Source organism: Oncorhynchus nerka, linkage group LG5 (assembly GCF_034236695.1).
Source record: "Oncorhynchus nerka isolate Pitt River linkage group LG5, Oner_Uvic_2.0, whole genome shotgun sequence".
In the NCBI taxonomy this organism is placed as follows: domain Eukaryota; kingdom Metazoa; phylum Chordata; class Actinopteri; order Salmoniformes; family Salmonidae; genus Oncorhynchus; species Oncorhynchus nerka.
Window position 1 is genome coordinate 31,679,832 of NC_088400.1, and position 20,246 is coordinate 31,700,077.

General features: G+C 46.3%; 3 protein-coding genes across 8 annotated transcripts in view; 1 reads left to right on the plus strand and 2 right to left on the minus strand.

Annotated features, from left to right (window-relative positions):
- Window positions 1-469: 469 nt before the first annotated feature.
- LOC115129337 (SLC35A4 upstream open reading frame protein-like) lies at window positions 470-3,319 on the minus strand. 2 transcript variants are annotated; one of them, XM_029659577.2, is made up of 4 exons: window positions 3,106-3,319; window positions 2,601-2,699; window positions 2,165-2,404; window positions 470-1,591 (listed from the first exon to the last, which is right to left on the minus strand). In XM_029659577.2, exons 1-3 carry the CDS (start codon window positions 3,175-3,177, stop codon window positions 2,207-2,209), a joined length of 369 nt encoding a protein of 122 aa, XP_029515437.1. In that variant the 5' UTR covers window positions 3,178-3,319; the 3' UTR covers window positions 470-1,591; window positions 2,165-2,206. The 2 variants fall into 2 exon arrangements, with proteins under 2 accessions (XP_029515437.1, XP_029515436.1); XM_029659576.2 differs by lacking the exon at window positions 470-1,591 and having other exon boundaries at window positions 1,828-2,404; window positions 3,106-3,310.
- Window positions 3,320-3,418: 99 nt separating this feature from the next.
- On the plus strand, window positions 3,419-18,544 carry LOC115129328 (HMG box domain containing 3). Of its 3 annotated transcripts, XR_003863651.2 has the most exons (21): window positions 3,419-3,619; window positions 5,894-6,068; window positions 7,443-7,617; window positions 7,729-8,253; window positions 8,384-8,491; window positions 8,667-8,798; window positions 8,946-9,226; window positions 9,404-9,516; window positions 9,619-9,699; window positions 9,866-9,948; window positions 10,042-10,143; window positions 10,284-10,430; window positions 10,665-10,993; window positions 12,524-12,783; window positions 12,895-13,079; window positions 14,602-14,821; window positions 14,995-15,128; window positions 15,233-15,352; window positions 15,570-15,779; window positions 16,008-17,575; window positions 17,702-18,544. XR_003863651.2 is itself a non-coding variant. In XM_029659562.2 (20 exons), exons 2-20 carry the CDS (start codon window positions 5,926-5,928, stop codon window positions 16,599-16,601), a joined length of 3,942 nt encoding a protein of 1,313 aa, XP_029515422.2. In that variant the 5' UTR covers window positions 3,419-3,619; window positions 5,894-5,925; the 3' UTR covers window positions 16,602-17,667. The 3 variants fall into 3 exon arrangements, 2 of the variants coding, with proteins under 2 accessions (XP_029515422.2, XP_064874594.1); XM_029659562.2 differs by lacking the exon at window positions 17,702-18,544 and having other exon boundaries at window positions 16,008-17,667; XM_065018522.1 differs by lacking the exon at window positions 17,702-18,544 and having other exon boundaries at window positions 9,054-9,226; window positions 16,008-17,667.
- LOC115129329 (macrophage colony-stimulating factor 1 receptor 1-like) overlaps window positions 18,040-20,246 on the minus strand; it is a 30,066-nt gene continuing 27,859 nt past the window's right edge. For 2 of the 3 annotated variants that reach the window (XM_029659565.2, XM_029659563.2), the window contains exons 21-22: window positions 19,978-20,092; window positions 18,040-19,801 (exon numbers count right to left, since the gene is read on the minus strand). In XM_029659565.2, the coding sequence (XP_029515425.1) occupies window positions 19,637-19,801; window positions 19,978-20,092 (280 nt within the window). In that variant the 3' untranslated portion in view covers window positions 18,040-19,636. The remainder of the gene's footprint in view (window positions 19,802-19,977; window positions 20,093-20,246) is intronic. The other variant, XM_029659564.2, reaches the window with a different exon arrangement.

Genomic DNA, 20,246 nt, shown 5'->3' on the forward strand with positions numbered 1-20,246 from the left:
TCTATTGCAAACTTGATCGTTGCTGGACAGCCATACTAAACCAACTTGACAGAGCTTGCAAAATAGACTGTTTGAGGATGGGCATTGGCTAATTGAGTGACTGTCATTACAAGAGAAAAACAGCTGATGCACACAGCGAAATGTCTAAATTGCACCTTGTGAAATCTACTATTCAAACTCAACAGTAAGTTTAGACACCAACTGGGGGAATTCATCCGAGGGCCTAGAAAAGGCCCCATCCCTGTCCTAGATCCTAATTTAAGAAAATGTATTTTAAATCACTGAAATTATGCATTTCATTGCTAATGCATACATTAAGTATTAACTAAACCTAGTTAATCCAAAAATCTGTATCTGCAAATGTTCTCTCCCTCTTTCCTCTGTAGCATTGGCTGAGCTAAAGGACATCCTGTGTGCGGGATGACCTCATGGGACAAGGTATCCAAGCAACAGTGACAAAAAGGGAAAATATTTGTGAATTTATGGCATTTTATTTTGAATAGAAAACACTAAAGAAATAAAATATTTCATAAACACTTTCTGCACCATATTGTATCTTTGACATTTTACTTGGCGGAGGAAATGATAAATGCTAGGTAAATACCCATACTGACAATCATAGCACCACTCAAGTGTTGTGTAATGTAGACGTATTATTCAAACCCAACTATTTATACGAGTCCACCAATGATATATTGAAGAAAAGACAAGTATGAATACGGCAGAATTAGATTAAACTGGAAAACAAAGGCTAGTTGAAAAATAGGCAGTGTGCATTATGGGTAGCAAATAAACCAGTGACAATGTGATGGAAAGGTCTGCAAGACTCACCTAAAGTACAGCTTCTATTGCATAATTTTAATCTTCAAATAACAAACAAACTATTTGGGACATTAAATGAAAAATACTGAGTCACTAAAGTTAAATTATATATATATAAATAAATGCATCGTAAAAAAAACATTCCAACCTGAATGTCAATCAATCATCTGGTAAATAATGCTGCCAGAGATTGTGGTGGAGCAGTGGAATGAGAGTTCAGCAGAGGTCCACTGTCCATAACACAGGTATGTTCAGGCAGAGTCCTGCTACCTGTAGTACAGATAGGCTTCCAGGCTGATCATAGACGTGGGTAACAGAAAGAAGGGGGTGAACTGTAGGCCCAGTAGAACCCAGGATAGGAGGGTGTTGACGAGCATAGACCAGAAGATGACAAATAGCCTGGGGATGCCACTACCATCGTTCAGCAGTACTGACATCAGCAACCCGTTAGCTGCCTGCCCTGCCACAATGGCCCACACCACCCCTGAGTAATCCTCCAGGAAACCCTGTTCTCCCCCCCATGCTGGAGAGGTGGGAAACCCAGTTGATGGCCACTCCAAACACATGCAGGTACAGGGGTAGTCGCTGGCTCTTCAGCAACCGCTCTGTGTAGACAGCTACTAGACCTGAGATGAAATAGTAGACCAGCACAAGGCCTCAGGCTGTGACTCACCTGGTCCACAGCCTAGGGACAGGGAGATGTGCAGGGCAGACAGGTACCCAGTCAGGAGCAGAGTGGCCAGGAAGACTCCCCTTCATCCACCACCTGCTGCAACAGGAACCCAGACCCCATGTTCTGGATCACACTCATTCTCAGTACGGCATGTCACTAACACTCCTGAATAACTAGTATATGTCTGAATATACAAATATCCTGACCTTAAGTCTTAACATCTAAATTAGCAACAAATCCCATAATTTTGGCCAAATCTATTCAAGGTATGTTTGTATTTTAAGATGGTAAAAAAGGTATTTCTGCTCAGAAAACAAAAAAAGGACACAGTCTTGTTGTTCACATCATTGATTCAAAATCAATTAGGCCTAGATGGCTGCACAAGGTAATGTTACTAAGGCAAGCAGTCAAACACCCCTGCAATGTAAGCTTACACTCAAGGCACAAAACCTGATCCCCTTTTACACACTTTATAATCTGATCAGCAGAGAATAAAATATATTTTCCCAGGAGGGCACTGACAGATTTACCGTTTAACATTTGCACAAAACCCAAAGCAAACTCACTCTTTCACACCAAAATCCAGTTAAAACCAAATATTATTTTTTACAGTATACAAAGGAGAGGTTTGAGCCTCTGACAAAGAGACATGGTGATTGTGCCACACACCTCAGGCAGTTAGAAGATGAAGCCTAGGCCTGGTTCTTCCCATTACTTGGGTCCTTTTCCAAACAAACTCATATAGTCTTTCAGGGTGCTTTCGATGTTGGGAACCTGATAGTTCTGTGCAGCGTAGATGCCTGTGAATGTTCCCAGTAGCACTCCTATGAGAGCTGAGGAGCGGAGCTTGGCCACCATATAGCCAGCCAGGAAGCCCTTCAGGAAGGGAGATGCCAGCACAGAGCCCCCCTGAGGAAGAACAGAAAACAGTCAGGACAAAGGATGCACACAAAATACAGAAATATGCCTTGACATTACAACTCTTTAATGATAAATAATTAATAGTTGATCCTTTATGATTTTTCAGGACTGAGTATATGTCTGCTGTTCTGTTTCATAAGGTGACATTTCACCTACTTTTTAACTTTGGATAATAACAACATACCTGCGGGATTCCTTCTGCAAATTCACTCTCCACACGTTTCTGGATGTCTTCCAGCTGATTCTTGAGCTGGTTGAGATCCTTCATCTGTTTGAAGGGATCCTAGAACACATACAAATGAGTTATACATTAAATTAATACAATGAGCATAGGTAACACTGACTGAGGCTTTGGCACCACACTGCCTTTTACACCAGCATCAACAAAACACCAAATTGTGGAAGAATTGTGTCGCATTGCTCCAGTTAAAGACACTTGTAGAATATATGCCAAGTCGCAGTCAAGCTGTTCTGGCGACTCATGGTGGCTCAACGCCCTATTAAAGACACTTTATGTTTGTGTACCTGTATTGTATTTATTTTTCTACACACCCGAATACAAACAAACCGGCCTGTCCGGTTTTGAGTTAAAGCATGTTGCTGTAGGAAGAGCTCGATCATGCTGTTCTAATATATATATATATATATATATAGAAAATAATACGATTGAAGCAAAAATCACTTCTCACCTTGTCATCCGCCATTTTTGCTCGATTGAATCTTCCGTGATCTACTCGTATGCCTGGAGTGGAAAGCAACATCAGAGCAATTTATCTTGCCTGGAACATTATTTGCTTTTGCGTAAAGTTGTACTGATTGCAAGTCAGTTGAGCTATTTTACCTCTTGCTCATCAAGGTGGATATGGACAGGGTACACTGATCCTAGATCTGTGCTTTATGGAAACGTCTACCTCTTCCAGTTCACGCATTGCTTTCACGTGTCTAAAACGTATTTTCTGATTGGCCTTTTTTTGTTCATTCCTTCACTGGATTGGTTGACAACCATAACACAGCGCCATGTTTGCTGCAAGACTAGGACAAATCGAGTGCATTGAGGCCCTTAGATTAAAAACGAAATAGCCCAGTTTAAGGCAAAATATAGAGAAATATACTTATTCTAGGCAATGTGAGCGATGCAGTTCCGTTTCAGCGTCGCTTGAAGCCATCTCAGATCTAGTTTGAGAGTTCTTCGGGGCAACAGAGGTAAGGGTTCAACAAGGAGGCTTCTCATTGGATAATTCGCCGAGTCTGCAGTCAGTATTAGGATACACGAATTATCAGAGAATGTCATGGGAGGGAGAATAATTAGAAAGTTGTATCCGCTGTGTTGTTGTTTTCAGGAATTTATTTGCAACTTTTGTATGTTTGCATTTAACTCTACTTCACGGTCGTTTCCCGGGAATGTCCATAGTCACATTTTTCCCCACGTGCACTGCAGTGGCGGTCGGTGCCTTAAATTGAGGGAGGACGATTCTTATTTTTTTACGAGCATGGCTTTATTTATATTACAGCATATTGGATGACTGTCAATCAGATTCCATTCACCCAGTTCAATGTGACATCGGTTTAGGCTACTACATGATACAAACATTTTCCGTATAACCATCATGACGTTGCTACAACCAAGCCTATCAATGGAAGTTCACAACATAAGTGCACACAGGTCGAGAGAAACGTACTAATTGAGGGTGCAATTCACAGGAGGCTGGTGGAACCTTAATTTGGGAGGACAGGCACATAGTAATGGCTGGAATCGAATTAAATGGTTCCATGTGTTTGATACCATTCCATTTACTCCATTCGAGACATTATGAGCTGACCTGCCCTCAGGAGCCTCCTGTGGTGTAATCATTAGTCCAACAGTTGTAAACGAGAGTTTCTACTGGACAAATTCAGGTATGTTTAGTTCCGTTTGCTTCCGTTTTCAACAGTATCGGCAGAATGAAGACCCCATGAGCACACGTAAACACTTCACTTTCATAGCAGCCATGTTGTATTCATTCTCGCATCTACGCACCGTCCTCATGTTTTCCCTTCGCTTGTGGACTTCTATGCACAACACATCTGTATGTGACCAGGTGAAAAGACCTTTCCTAACCAAACCATATCATAATGGCTACACAGTCTACATCGTTGTCACCATATTAAAGTCATATCATAATCAACATAGCTAATAGAACTAAAGTGTTAGTAAACCCGCAACAATCATGCAGTAACATTTGTGTACAGTCAGTAAGAAGTTTAGCAGTTACACCGGCCGGCCCGATGGCAATAAATTAGTCAAACCAAAAGCTTACCTTGACTTGGAAGAGTTCCCGTTTTGTGTTGGATAACCATAGCCAGCTAGCTAACATAGGATTGAGCCAGTGTTTGAGTAGGCTAAACTAGCTAGCTAGCTAAGAAAGTGAAAAGAATTATGAAATATCTCTCTCTCTCTTGCTTCTCCTTCATTTTTGAAGAAATTGGTTCAAAGCTGTTCAACTATTGTCTTTCTCTCTCTTTGAGTGAACTACTGACAACATGTTATGCAGTACAGTGCTAGCTAGCTGTAGCTTATGTTTTCAGTAGTAGATTCATTCTCTGATCCTTTGATTGGGTGGACAATGTGTCAGTTCATGCTGCAAGAGCTCTGATAGGTTGGAAGATGTCCTACAGAAGTTGTTATAATTACTGTGTAACTTTATAGAAGGTGGTGAGAACCATGACCCTCCTAGGTTTTGTATTGTCAAGGAGGATGGAAGCTATCTGTCCTCCAGCTACACCATGGTGCTACCCTACAGAGTACTGTTGAGGCTACTGTAGACCTTCATTGCGAAACAGTGTGTTTTAATCAATTATTTGGTGACGTGAATATATTTAGTATAGTTTTATTTAAAAAGGATAACTTTTTTTAATGTTTTACTATTTTAATGAAATTCACTGAGGAGGATGTTCCTCCCCTTCCTCGTCTGAGGAGCCTATACTGGTGCACTCTCAGGCAGGTAGTCTGCTGTTGTCTTCTGTCAGCTCTTCCTTGTTTCAATGTTGCCAATGGTTGCGATTGAGTTTGCACAACTGCTAGGGCCTTTTATCTCTTGTTTTGAAGGCCATACATTTATCTACATTGCCATGACATAATTGTGATTTTTTTTAAATTTATTTAACCTTTATTTAACTAGGCAAGTCAGTTAAGAACAAATTCCTATTTACAATGACGGCCTAGGAACAGTGGGTTAACTGCCTTGTTCAGGGGCAGAACGACAGATTTTTTTTGTCAGCTCGGGGATTCGATCTAGCAACCTTTGCGGTTACTGGCCCAACGCTCCAACCACTAGGCCACCTGCCTAATGGTAGCCTACATGTTATACTTTCCTTATCATGATGGTGCTTGATGTATTAATAAACCCCCTGTAGCCCTAATACCTATCCCCTTGTCATTATTTGTTCTGTTTCACATGGACAGAAAATAAATGAATGAATGTCACTGAACCTCCCCAGGCTCTCCTCGGTTCCCTTTAGCTGTGGAGACCATGGAGGTGTATGAGGAGACTGATCGGAGGATGACGGAGGAGGTGGAGAGCTGCTACACCCTGATGGAGGTCACCTCTCCCAAGAAGAGGAAGAAGAACAAGGCTCAGCAGGGGGAGATCATGGAGAAACCCAAGAAACCCAGGTAGTCTACCTACTGCTCCCAGACAATCAAACACCAACGCCTCCTATCAATGCAGATGGGTCGTATTTAATATCCACCCCGAAAACACTTTTCTACTGGCGACAATGCTCAAGGTCCTTGAATATCTTTGGAATCAGTGATGACATTAAACTGAGGGACACACATTGTACTAGTAAAAAATAGCCTTCTTTGTTTTTATTGATCTATACAATATATTAAATATGTTTTTTTCACTGTCTAGCATTCAAAATAATAGATGCACTACGTGGCCAAAAGTATCTAAGTGGAAGCCTGCTCGTCAAACATCTCATTCCAAAATCATGGGCATTCATATGGAGTTGGTCCCTCCCTTTGCTGCTATAACAGCCTCCACTCTTCTGGGAAAACTTTGCACTAGATGTTGGAACATTGCTGCAGGGATTTGCTTTCATTCAACAGAATCATCTAGAATGTCATTGTATGCTGTAGCGTTAAGATTTCCCTTCACTGGAACTAAGGGGCCTAGCCCGAACAATGAAAAACAGCCCCAGACCATTCTTTTTCCTCTACCAAACTTTACAGTTGGCACTATGCATTGGGGCAGGTAGTGTTCTCCTGACATCCGCCAAAACTATGCACTTCAGCGGTCCTGTTCTGTGAGCTTGTGAGGCCTCACACTTTGCGGCTAAGCTGATGTTGCTCGTAGACGTTTCCACTTCACAATAACAGCACTTACAGTTGACCGGAGCAGCTCAAGCAGGGCCCGAAATTTGACCAAGTGACTTGTTGGAAGGGTGGCATCCTATGACGGTGCCACGTTGAAAGCCACTGAGCTCTTCAGTACGGGGAATTCTACTTCCAATGTTTGTCTATGGAGATTGCATGGATGTGTGCTGAATTTATACACATGTCAGCAATGGGTGTGGCTGAAATAGCAAAATCCACTCATTTGAAGGGATTCCACATACTTTTGGCCATGTAGTGTATCTCTAAATCCCCAAGACATGTTACCACACCTCTACACCAATGGGACAAGCCAATTTGCCCCCAGTATTTTCTACAATGCATACAAAGATATGTGTTGCAGTATAAAGGACTTACATATGTTTTCTTATTAAATAACAGTTAAATAAAACAGGACATGTATTATTTGTCATGTGTTTGTCATTGTAAAGGTTTTTAACGTGGTGCCAAAGTTGAGTGAAGGCATTTACCACCGCAATTCAAGAATTACCCAGATGACATACTATTTTCACACTGACTTGAGTGCACTTCATTTGGATTGCCTGGATAGGCGGATAAAGCTAAACCAAGTGACCCAATCTTTGTGTTGAGTTGACTGCTGTATGAGTCAAGATGACATATATTCTTCACGTTTTGATCTCTCAACTCCAGATCAGCCTACCTGCTGTACTACTTTGATGTGCACCAGACCATGCAGCAGGAGTTCCCCAGCCTGCCCCAGTCTGAGATCAACAAGAGGATCAGTGTGAGCTGGAAGAGACTCAATGTGGCAGACAAGGGCTACTACCTGGAGAAGGCCAAGCTGGAGAAGGAAGGGACGGACACTGTACGGTTACCTCATATTTCCACCAGTGTGTCTGTTATCTAAGATCATGTGGTCAGGAGAAACTCCTAGCCCTAATGATTACACTATTCCATCTCTATGTATCCTCCGTAGTCATCTATGGGCCCTTCCCAGGAGCTCCCAGGCTTCCGTAGGATCCTCCCCAGGGCAAACTACGTCCTCCTGCCCAAAGGGGCCATGTCAGACGACAGGACAGGCTCCCAGCTGGAGGTGTGTATGGAGGGGCTGGACTCTCCCGTGGGGGAAGGGGTGATGCCCTCCCTGTCCCTTGGTTCCCCCCAGTACCCTCCCTTGGTGCTGGGCTGCGAGGTGGAGCTGTCGCAGCAGTGCATCGCCATCGAGGGCCTGACAGACGAAAAGGCTGTGACCCTGACACACTCCGGGGCCCTGCAGGGGGTCCTCTCCTCATCTTATCACTCCTCTTCCTCAGTCTCTGCCGCCCACGAATCCCACAATGCACCTCACCTGGCGTCAGCCGGTCTGCTGCTCAAGGAGGAGGAGCCCAGGATGGTGGGCGGGGGCTATAGTGTCATTGGAATGGCGACTGACGGGAGGCGTGTGGGCGGAACGTCGGTGCAGCACGTGAAAACAGAGCTGGTCACCATCATACCCAATCAGGTTAGTTAGCAACGACACAGGGAGTTGGCTTACCTTACTGCTGATCATTCAACAGTCTAGGGTTACTATTCATTTGCCTTGTCTGTTTGTTCAATGCAGTAATGGTAGAATAAAACGCTTGTTTCCCCAGGATCTGATGGAGCACAGGACGTTGCCAGGAGCCAGCTCTGTAGCCTCTGTTGTCATGGTACCTGTAGGAGCTAGGGTGATACGGGACACTAATCCCTCATACAAACTGGTAAAACTACTCAGACTGATTTTCTTCCACTGCATCAATTCACCGTTATCCAATTTTCTTTGATTAGATCATCAAGCAATATATTACAATAGTGTATTATATACTCACATGTCATTTGACCAGTCAGACATTCTCTGTAACTAGCAGATTCTTACTAAAGCATCTTTGTCGCTAGTCGAATAAATACACCAGAAGAGGCCGGGGCAGCTGTCAGACAGCGGGCTGCTCCTTTGTCTACGTGACCCGTCATAAACCACCCTTCTGCCCTGACTGTGGAAACCACCTGGGGGGCAAGTGGGTGCCCGCTGTAAGTCTACACATTCCCTGGCTTAAACATCTCTTCCATCATAGTATGAATGTTGAAGTAAAGATGACATTTTATTGGTTGGAAAATAATGAGTCGTACACTTAACAGTTCCGAGATATGACAAACTTTCCACGTTTTACGTCTCAGACGGTGAAGACTCCAGGTGCTGCTGCTTCATTCAAGACTTATGCCCAGAAACCACCCAAAAACCCTGGGTACCCCCCTAAGACTGGTGTGCCTCCCTCTGATGATCAGAACAGTAAGGTGTCTGGATGGAGGAAGGGAGGGAGAGGACCGCGGGAGCCCAGAGGACAAGTGCAGCAGCGTGCAGTTACACCAGGACCACCACTAGAGGGAGGCAGAACCAACAGCCAGGGAGTCATACAGCCTGCTCCAGCGGTGTCAGGGACACAGACAACTACTATGATGTGAGCATCTAGTTCTTTAATTTAGCCCTTCTTTTATGGTTTATAATTTAATGGTCACATTAAGAAACCATTTTTCAAACAAGCCCTGTGAGAGTATTTCTCTTAGTGTGCTTCATGTTTTGATTGGTTAAAGAGAACGTTTTTTTTTAAAGTTTCAGTTGTTCTGTCTTTGAGCAGAGCTTTGGTTGGAACACCTGTGACTGGTGCCAGGGTCAAAGTACAGGAAAGGAGCAGTGTGGTTGGTCAAAAGCGACCTGTGAGAGCCATCCTCCCAGCCCCATTCAACACAGGTGGGCACTGCTGTGGACAGATATAAAAACCTTATTTCATGTCAGTCTGTTAAGACGAATGCTGTCTGGGGTGTAAACACACATTTGTCCGTCTGAAACTAGGCCGGGCCGTAGTCCAGTGGATTACTGTCCCTCCTCATAAAGGCAAAGTTGGGGAGACCAACTGCAGCAAATCAACCACAGGTATGATATACACTCATGTACCTATATAATATGTTTTAATGATAAAATGGTTACCCAAGCTAAAGGTACTCGTTTTCAAAGTGGTTACTTTGATCTAAGGGAAGTGACACTAGTTGTTTCTGAGGTAACCAACGTGTTTGATGTGGTGATGGTGTTTGGACCACAGAGCTCAGTGAGATGATCGCAGGTTTGAAGCCTAACACTCTGAAACAGCTCGGCCAGATCGTGACAACACCACCTCTGGAACAGGTACACACAAACTCACAGTGACACACACACACTGCTGAACCATGCTGATTAAGTGTTTGTCTCCAGGTTTCTCAGTGTTGTTTTGTCCTATAGACTCTCCCTACTCCTGTGGACAGAAGCCAGTATATTGTAACTGATAAAGTAGGGAAGATCCTCTCAGTGGTTCCTCTCAAACAGAACTCTACCTCCACACTGGTTAGTGGCACCTTTTTAACTACATTTTGGGGAGCATACGCCATCCACACACATCCTCTAGCAGGCTCAGTGTAGTCTGTATAACTGTATGTCCTCTGTGTGTGTGTGTGTGTGTGTGTGTGTGTGTGTGTGTGTGTCAGGACCTGGGTCTGTCTACGGCGCGGGGCAGGGGTCGCTGTAAGAACCCGTCATGTGGCTATGTTTATAAGAACAGACACAAGCCTGCGGAGTGCCCCTGCTGTGGCTTGGAGCTGTCCAGGAAGAACGCCAAGGGCTCCAAGGCACAGGTCAGTCTGGAGAGAATCCCACTATGAGTGTGTCTGAAATGGCACCCTGTCGGGCTCTGGTCAAAAATAGTGCACTTTATAGGGAATTGGGTGCCATTTAGGATGTGGTCTATGTTTTGGTGTTGTTGTATTTCTCTCTGTGTCTGAATTCTTCCTCATCTCTCTGTTCTCATCCTCCCACCCTCTCTGTTATTTTCCCTCATCCTATCACCCTCCTCTCTCTCACTCACTCAGGGTGGTTCAGTAGCTCTGTTAGACCCGTACCGGACCCTGTCCCCAGCCCAGAGGGAGCTTCAGCGCCAGTCCACCCTGCAGCTGCTGCGCCAGGTCCTGCAGATCTCTGAGAGTGAGGCTGAGCTCCATGACACCCTGGCCCTCATCCAGGAACTCAACTCTACCCAGGTGGTCCTCACCACGACCACCACCCAGGCCGGGGACCAGGTGTTAGCGGAAGGGGAGGGCCTGGGGGAGGTGCAGGTCCAGTCAGGCTGGCCGCGGTTCTATGAGTCTGCAGCCACACACTGTGCTCTGTGTCACTACCCGCTATTCAAGGGAGGACAGAGGTGAGAAGAAGATTTGTTTGTGTAGTTTTGGGTTTATTATGGCTCAGGGGTTGGATGTTTCTGGTGCTCAGTGGTTGGATGTTTCTGGTGCTCAGTGGTTGGATGTTTCTGGTGCTCAGTGGTTGGATGTTTCTGCTGCTCAGTGGTTGGATGTTTCTGCTGCTCAGTGGTTGGATGTTTCTGCTGCTCAGTGGTTGGATGTTTCTGCTGCTCAGTGGTTGGATGTTTCTGCTGCTCAGTGGTTGGATGTTTCTGCTGCTCAGTGGTTGGATGTTTCTGCTGCTCAGTGGTTGGATGTTTCTGCTGCTCAGTGGTTGGATGTTTCTGCTGCTCAGGGGTTGGATGTTTCTGCTGCTCAGGGGTTGGATGTTTCTGCTGCTCAGGGGTTGGATGTTTCTGGTGCTCAGGGGTTGGATGTTTCTGGTGCTCAGGGGTTGGATGTTTCTGGTGCTCAGGGGTTGGATGTTTCTGGTGCTCAGGGGTTGGATGTTTCTGGTGCTCAGGGGTTGGATGTTTCTGGTGCTCAGTGGTTGGATGTTTCTGCTGCTCAGGGGTTGGATGTTTCTGGTGCTCAGGGGTTGGATGTTTCTGCTGCTCAGGGGTTGGATGTTTCTGCTGCTCAGGGGTTGGATGTTTCTGGTGCTAAGGGGTTGGATGTTTCTGGTGCTAAGGGGTTGGATGTTTCTGGTGCTAAGGGGTTGGATGTTTCTGGTGCTAAGGGGTTGGATGTTTCTGGTGCTAAGGGGTTGGATGTTTCTGGTGCGAAGGGGTTGGATGTTTCTGGTGCGAAGGGGTTGGATGTTTCTGGTGCGAAGGGGTTGGATGTTTCTGGTGCGAAGGGGTTGGATGTTTCTGGTGCGAAGGGGTTGGATGTTTCTGGTGCTCAGTGGTTGGATGTTTCTGGTGCGAAGGGGTTGGATGTTTCTGGTGCGAAGGGGTTGGATGTTTCTGGTGCGAAGGGGTTGGATGTTTCTGGTGCTCAGGGGTTGGATGTTTCTGGTGCTCAGGGGTTGGATCTTTCTGGTGCTCAGGGGTTGGATGTTTCTGCTGCTCAGTGGTTGGATGTTTCTGCTGCTCAGTGGTTGGATGTTTCTGGTGCTCAGGGGTTGGATGTTTCTGGTGCTCAGTGGTTGGATGTTTCTGGTGCTCAGTGGTTGGATGTTTCTGGTGCTCAGTGGTTGGATGTTTCTGGTGCTCAGGGGTTGGATGTTTCTGGTGCTCAGTGGTTGGATGTTTCTGCTGCTCAGTGGTTGGATGTTTCTGGTGCTCAGTGGTTGGATGTTTCTGGTGCTCAGTGGTTGGATGTTTCTGGTGCTCAGTGGTTGGATGTTTCTGGTGCTCAGGGGTTGGATGTTTCTGCTGCTCAGGGGGTGGATGTTTCTGCTGCTCAGGGGTTGGATGTTTCTGGTGCTCAGGGGTTGGATGTTTCTGCTGCTCAGGGGTTGGACATTTCTGGACATTTTTCATATTCCATAGTGTGGTTTCAGGAAAGGTCTCTCTATCATGTCTCTCTGGTGTTTTGTACCATAGTTCTTTAGCAGGGCAGGAGGACTGCTGGCTGTTGACTGACTCTCTGATCCAGACCGCCTCTCTCCAGCTGAAGGTGTGTCTCAACCCCCAGTGTCTGGCCCTGCACAGCTTCACCGACCTCCACCCAGGTCTGTTCAATGTTGGCAACAGGTTGCTGGTGAGTCTGGACCTGTTCTTTAAGATCCGGAGTCAGGTCAGACTGGGCCGGCATCCTAACCAGATAGTCAGGACCATCCTGGACCACATCCACAACCACGCTGGTAAGACTTTCTTGGAGCAACATACGGTTCAGAGGGTTTTCAACAGAGTTCTGTTCATGTCTCTAATATCTCTGTTTTCTTTCTTCTCTCTCCCCCCCCCATATCAATCAGTCCACACTCTGAGTCCTGAGGAGTTGGCCCATGTCCAGGAGCTGCTGGTTAGTGGCTACTGGGCTTTTGAGTGTCTGACCGTGAGGGACTACAATGACATGATCTGTGGTGTGTGTGGCATCGCCCCCAAGATGGAGATCGCGCAGCGGTACACACACAACGTGCTGGAGCTTAGGAATGTGGAGGTGAGAGAGACTGAGGAGACGGGAGGTCAGGGGGAGACTGAGGAGACGGGAGGTCAGGGGGAGACTGAGGAGACGGGAGGTCAGGGGGAGACTGAGGAGACGGGAGGTCAGGGGGAGACTGAGGAGACGGGAGGTCAGGGGAGACTGAGGAGACGGGAGGTCAGGGGAGACTGAGGAGACGGGAGGTCAGGGAGAGACTGAGGAGACGGGAGGTCAGGGAGAGACTGAGGAGACGGGAGGTCAGGGAGAGACTGAGGAGACGGGAGGTCAGGGGAGACTGAGGAGACGGGAGGTCAGGGGAGACTGAGGAGACGGGAGGTCAGGGGAGACTGAGGAGACGGGAGGTTCAGGGGGAGACTGAGGAGACGGGAGACTGGGAGACTGAGGAGGTCGGGGGAGACTGAGGAGACGGGAGGTCGGGGGAGACTGAGGAGACGGGAGGTCGGGGGAGACTGAGGAGACGGGAGGTCGGGGAGAGACTGAGGAGACGGGAGGTCGGGGAGAGACTGAGGAGACGGGAGGTCGGGGAGAGACTGAGGAGACGGGAGGTCGGGAGAGACTGAGGAGAGGGAGGTCGGGAGAGACTGAGGAGAGGGGAGGTCGGGGGAGAGACTGAGGAGAGGGGAGGTCGGGAGAGACTGAGGAGGGAGGGGGAGGTCTGGGAGAGGGGAGGTCGGAGAGACTGAGGAGGGGAGGTCGGGAGAGACTGAGGAGAGGGGAGGTCGGGGAGAGACTGAGGAGAGGGAGGTCGGGAGAGACTGAGGAGGAGGGGGAGGTCGGTGAGAGACTGAGGAGAGGGGGGAGGTCGGGGAGAGACTGAGGAGAGGAGAGGGGAGGTCGGGGAGAGACTGAGGAGAGGAGAGGGGAGGTCGGGGAGAGACTGAGGAGAGGAGAGGGGAGGTCGGGGAGAGACTGAGGAGAGGAGAGGGGAGGTCGGGAGAGACTGAGGAGAGGGGAGGTCGGGGAGAGACTGAGGAGAGGGGAGGTCGGGGAGAGACTGAGGAGAGGGGAGGTCGGGAGAGACTGAGGAGACGGGAGGTCGGGGAGAGACTGAGGAGACGGGAGGTCGGGGAGAGACTGAGGAGAGGGGAGGTCGGGGAGAGACTGAGGAGACGGGAGGTCGGGGGAGACTGAGGAGACGGGAGGTCGGGGGAGACTGAGGAGACGGGAGGTCGGGGGAGACTGAGGAGACGGGAGGTCGGGGGGAGACTGAGGAGACGGGAGGTCGGGGGGAGACTGAGGAGACGGGAGGTCGGGGGGAGACGGGAGGTCAGGGGGAGACTGAGGAGACGGGAGGTCAGGGGGAGACTGAGGAGACGGGAGGTCAGGGAGAGACTGAGGAGACGGGAGGTCAGGGAGAGACTGATAAGAGCCACAGATCCAAACCGTCAAAATAGAGAATTAAAGATGATTTTCTTTACTTAATTTGTTTTAGCCTGCCTGATTCCAGGACAGTCAAGCTGTCTGGTGTGCATAGTGTTGTAGTCATGTTGATACCTGTGTCTCGCTCTCCCTCCTGTAGTTTACGTGGCCAGACTACGGGGCTCCAGACAAGGTGCATGTGGATGACTTCTGGCTGACCATGGAGAGTGAGGCCATCGAGCAGGCAGCGTTCCCCTGCAGCGTCCCCATCACCCGGGTCGACGCCTCCATCATCGCCCCCTTCATCCCACCACTAATGAGGAGCTCCACTGTCATCAACACAGAGAAGGACAAGGCCCTGCTCCTCACACAGCACACAGGTAGGAAGTCACTCTCTCAGGGATGGGGAATAAGCCAATCACCGGAAGGATAAACATCATTCTCAAGTCTTTCAGAGATTTCATTGATCATTACTTGTTCATGCCCTGTTTATCAATAATAAATAAAAGTGTAAGTGTGTAAAATTCTAGTGGTGTGTGTGTGTGTTTTCCAGGTGACCCATCAGTTCTGGTGCGTCTGATCCACGAGGGCCAACTCAGACCGGACCGAATGGATGAGCACAGTGCAGAGGAGCTCAAAGCCATACTGGAATGCTGTGGCGAGATCACTGCACCAGAGAGCAACAAGGTGTAGATCAACGCTGTGTGTCTGATATCTCTATGTATGTATATTTCTGGTTTGATTGTGTGTGTTTAGGAGATTGACACATGTCTCTTCTCTCTCTCTGTCAGGATGAGTTGCTGGTCTCTCTGATCTCCCTGTGTACGTGTGTTCAGAACGGCCTCTCCACGGCCCCCCAGCCCCCTCCACACCTCACAGCAGGCAAGCTGTCCAAGATCTGCCCCCATCAGGTAACCGCACACATCTCACCCATCAATGTCAATCAATCAGTCGTCCACCAGAATCCATTCAACTATTACTCTGTCAATCAAGCATTTAGTCTGTCAGTCTATGAAAAATGATAGGTTAGCCAATCAGGCCTCACACAATAACTAAATCTATTGACCAATAAAAACATAATGAGAACCAGACAGGTGATAGAAGACTACTTTTCCCATACTCCTCCAGGTGGTGTGTGGTTCCAAGTACCTGGTGAAGGGTGAGACGGCACGTGACCACGTGGACCTGCTGGTGTCCTCCCGGTATTGGCCTCCCGTCTACGTTACCGACTCTGCCCGCCAGGTGGCGCTGTGTACAGACGTGCAGTACCCTGAGCTGGCCTCCACCATGTGGGGCAGGAACCAGGGCTGCTTCTCTGATCCCATGGACAAACCAGAGGTAGGCCCTCACACTGGGCATGGAAAGGACTTAGTTATTGACGTCTGATTATTGTACTAGGAGGGAAACCAAGGTCAGATCAGGATGCTGTCGGAAGGCTTTTTAACCTGTAATATGCTGATTTGACAATACAATTTGAAGAATGAATTGGACTCTATTTACATAATAGATAAACTAGGTACTGTGGATGTTATTATTGTTTATCTCACCTCTCTCTCTCTCCATCAGTTTGTGTCATGTGCTGAGCTACAGGACCAGCCTTACTGTGCTGACCTGTCCTCCGTGGTGGAGAACCCCCAGGTCCACCCTGTCACCAAGTCCTCTTCCCGCTGGATAGTGCATCCTGCTGGGCCTACAGATGGCCAGGAGCCCCCCTGTCTGGACCACCACTCAATGGGGCTCTGCAATGAGCTGGAACCTTACTGCAGCCTGGTACAAGACCTGGAGAGAGACAACGAGAAAGAAGAGGACGAAGGGAAGGAGGAGAGGAAGGATGGGTTCAAGGTTGAAGCCGAGGTAACAGAAGGGTCAGACATCACTGAGGAGGAATGTTCTGAGGGTTTGGTGACATCATTGCGGCGGCGACCTTTGGCCTTTGACAACACGGCCTACTACTACCTGTACAATCGTCTGCAGGACTTCCTGTCCAGCCGGGAGGTGGTGGACCAGCAGATCAGCACAGTGCTGAAGGCCTGCCAGCCTGGGGAGGTGGTGATCAGGGATGCCCTCTACAGGCTGGGGGTGGCACAGATCAACACAGAGGACGGGGAGGAGGGGGAAGGAGACGGGGGGTGGAGGGAGACACTGGGTATGAGGAGGTAGTGGTTCTCTGAGAGTGACAGACTGTGGCTTTTTGGAGACTTATTTTGTGCTGTGACCCAACAAGTAAACAAACCAATATAACTTTCTGACATTGGGGGATAATGTTTAATATTATGGACATATGGGCCACATTATTATGAGGTAGTCCTTTTTTTAGAAAGAAGGCAATATATATTATATATTATATAATATATATATATATATATATGGAGATATCTGGTTCAGAAAAGCTAGCGTGTAGTGGGGAGGCTGGTAGTCCTTGAATGTACTGTGCAAAAATATGCTTGAGTGTTTCCAAAGAACAGAGGTGTTGCTGCTAACCAGACAGATAGTCTGTAACTTATCAGTCCAGCGGAGACTTTGTTGCTGGTTTGAAATGAAAGAATGGCACTTCATTTTCTTTGTGAGAGAAGCAGAACCAGCGAAGAGTGTAAAAACGTGAATGTTACTAACTGCTCTCTGCTTTACTTTGAAGGAAAGTTCACATAGTTTTAGAATAGATAACAACGTTTAAAAACATTGTTTATGTTGACTAACTTCATTGTTGGAGTGCATAATGTTCTTTCTAGAAGTATAATAATAATTATTATTATTTAATAACTGTATTTAATGAGTCCTCGTGCTTTCTCATCTTTAGTAAGACCTTTCACACTGTTCTATGCTATCTTCTTGTACCTCAGTTGTCACTCGTTGCCCTTTGGGCTGAAATGTATTCAAGGTAAACAACCTTTCACATCTGCCTCATGGGCTGATGGAATCTGTAGTTCTTGTGGCCTTTGATTGTGTTTTTGACCACAGGAAACTCTTGCCTGAGCTCCTATTGGAGGGGTGGCTCTGAATGTCAGGACTGTTCTGTCATCTACTCTCAGCTGCTTGAATGGAATCTAAAGAAGACAATGATTGACTTGATGATGTAACTGTGATGGACATAGTTATTACAATTTGAGGATGGAACTTGATACCCACTCAAGGGGGTAAGAAAATATATGGTGAATGTAGCCATTTCTGAATCATTTTACTTAAGGAATTATGAATAAAAGCAAATAAAGTATTTCCTAATGTTGAATCACGTGTCTGTGGGATTGTTACTTCCTATTTAGGTGGTCTGGTATTGCTCAACCTCCCATGAGAACAGGGAATGAAACCTCAGAAGATTGCAGAGAAGGCATTTTCATTTGAAACGGGAACTGAGGTAAAAAGATTTTTGTTCACTGTCATATGACGTATTATGGAGTCGGCTGAAATGTTGAAACAAGTCCACCGGGAAATATAATGTTGTATATCCAAGGGAAGCAAGACGTCTTTATTTCAGTTTCTTTTTTTTTGCATATTGTCTGAATGTAATTACACTCCTTCCTTCCGAGACAGTACAGTGATTTGGTTAGCAAACAACTAAAAGGATTTAATGACAAAGAATCTGTTTTTGGCTTTCAAGCAGTAAAGTGAAAATAAACATTTATTCATTTACATTACACCATACATACACTACCTAGAAATCTCTTACTTTTCTCTAATTTCCACTGCAACAGTATTCAGAAGAGCTGCTAACAATCCAAGTAACTGTTATCTGACTTATAGCTGACATAGTCTTTAACTGACTTATAGCTTTTATCTGACATCGTGGTAATTACAGTAGGCAGTATTAGCTGAATGCCACATTCAAAACAATGAAGCAGTATTTTTGTGCCATAATTCACACGTTTTATCATACTGATGATGAACATCAACATATTGAGTGGTATATATTTCACAGGGGGTCTGTGGCACCTTAATTGGTAAGGACAGGCTTGTGGTAATGGCTGGAGCAGAATAAGTGGAATGGTATCAAATACATCAATCACATTTATTTATGAAGCCCTTCTTACATCAGCCGATGTCACAAAGTGCTAGACAGAAACCCAGCCTAAAACCCCAAACAGCAAGCAATGCAGATGTAGAAGCACGGTGGCTAGGAAAAACTCCCTAGAAAGGCAGGAACCTGGGAAGAAACCTAGAGAGGAACCAGGCTCTGAGCCAGTCCTCTTCTGGCTGTGCCGGGGTGGCGATTATAACAGTACATGGCCATCAAACACATGTTTGTATTGTCCATACTTGGATCCACATTTTTACCTTTCTTTCATCCTGATCGTTCCCTACCATAGCATATAATGTTACATAATGTCTCTCTCTCTATCCCAACTCTCCCCGAGACACCCACAGAGAGTGGGGTCACAGCCTTGATCAGCCATTATTAATGACGTCCCTGAAGCAATTGGGGTACAGCAACCGATTTTTCACCTTGAGGGATTTGAACCAGTGACTTTTCAATTACTGGCCCAACATATATAGGCAAACATTCAAAAATCTGCAATGTTTGCTACTGTCTTGTTGCTGCCTCTGAAAACTGCATATAGCATGTTAAAAAAAGCTTGTTCAACAATGTGGAAGTGAACCCGCTGACAAACGTGAATTAAAACACCACAGCAGCATTCTTTTCTACAACTAAGAAATCAACAATCTCACCATAGTGGCAACAAAACCATATGTACGAACAGAGGACAGAGCTAGAAGCCTGTGGACAGAACAGTCTGTTCAATCTCACCATAGTGCCAACAGCACAGTATGTACGAACAGAGGAAATAACTAGAAGCCTGTGGACAGAACAGTATGTCCATCGTTGGTGCATAGACTTAAAAGAGAAAATCTCAAACCATAGAAGAAGAAAAAGTAATTAATGAATATACAATGAGGCATTACATATATTAAGTACATAACTAAGGCACTATCTGTGATTAGATCAATTATCTCCTGCGTAAGACATGGTATCTCAAGTCACAGTATATAGCAAGTCACAATACTTTTTCAGCTGCCTGTCTATCTACAAGCCAAAAGAGAACTTTAAAAATTGCTTTTCAGGCATTCATTGCTTTACGAAAATATCCCAATTCCATTTCTATGGATATACGCTCCTAAAATGATTCTACAGTGAGCAGAAGATAGAATGAATGAAGAATTTCAGATCAGAATGTGGATAGTTTGATGATGCCAGGGAGTTTTTAGCAGAACTGATAGTTATTGGTCTTCATCAGAGGTTGCTCCTCCTCTTCATGCTCACAGGACTGGTCACAGGAGCCATCACAAAACTTTGTCTTGTCGTCGTCATCATCACACGGCTCCAACTCCTCAATCACCATGTCCTGTTGCTGGATGTTCTGGTACTGCTGGGAGAGGAGAACACCTAGAAGTTAGGCTACTGCTATCTTCAGATAATGCTTTAGTATGGTCAATCCAGTTTGACAATGGAAGATGTTTTATGTTCTCCTTAGCGTCGATGCTGTTTTATTCTGATAAGAGAGATATCTACCATGTTAAACATCCATCTCCCTCTCTGTGTTACCTGGTCTAGATGTTCGGGCTGCTCCCCAAGGACTCTCTCAATCAGCTGGCTGATTTTACTGAAGGTGGGTCGCTCAGTTGGCTCCAGATTCCAGCACATTTTCATGATCGTATACCTGGTGGGGCATCAAGATCATATTTTTATTGGTCACAATACAGTATTAAAAATACTATATTTTACTAGATCATGCAAGGCCCTCAAGAATCAGGGAGAAGATTGTCTCAATATGGAGCTCTATGGTCTTTCAAACCACTCCATGTCCATATCAA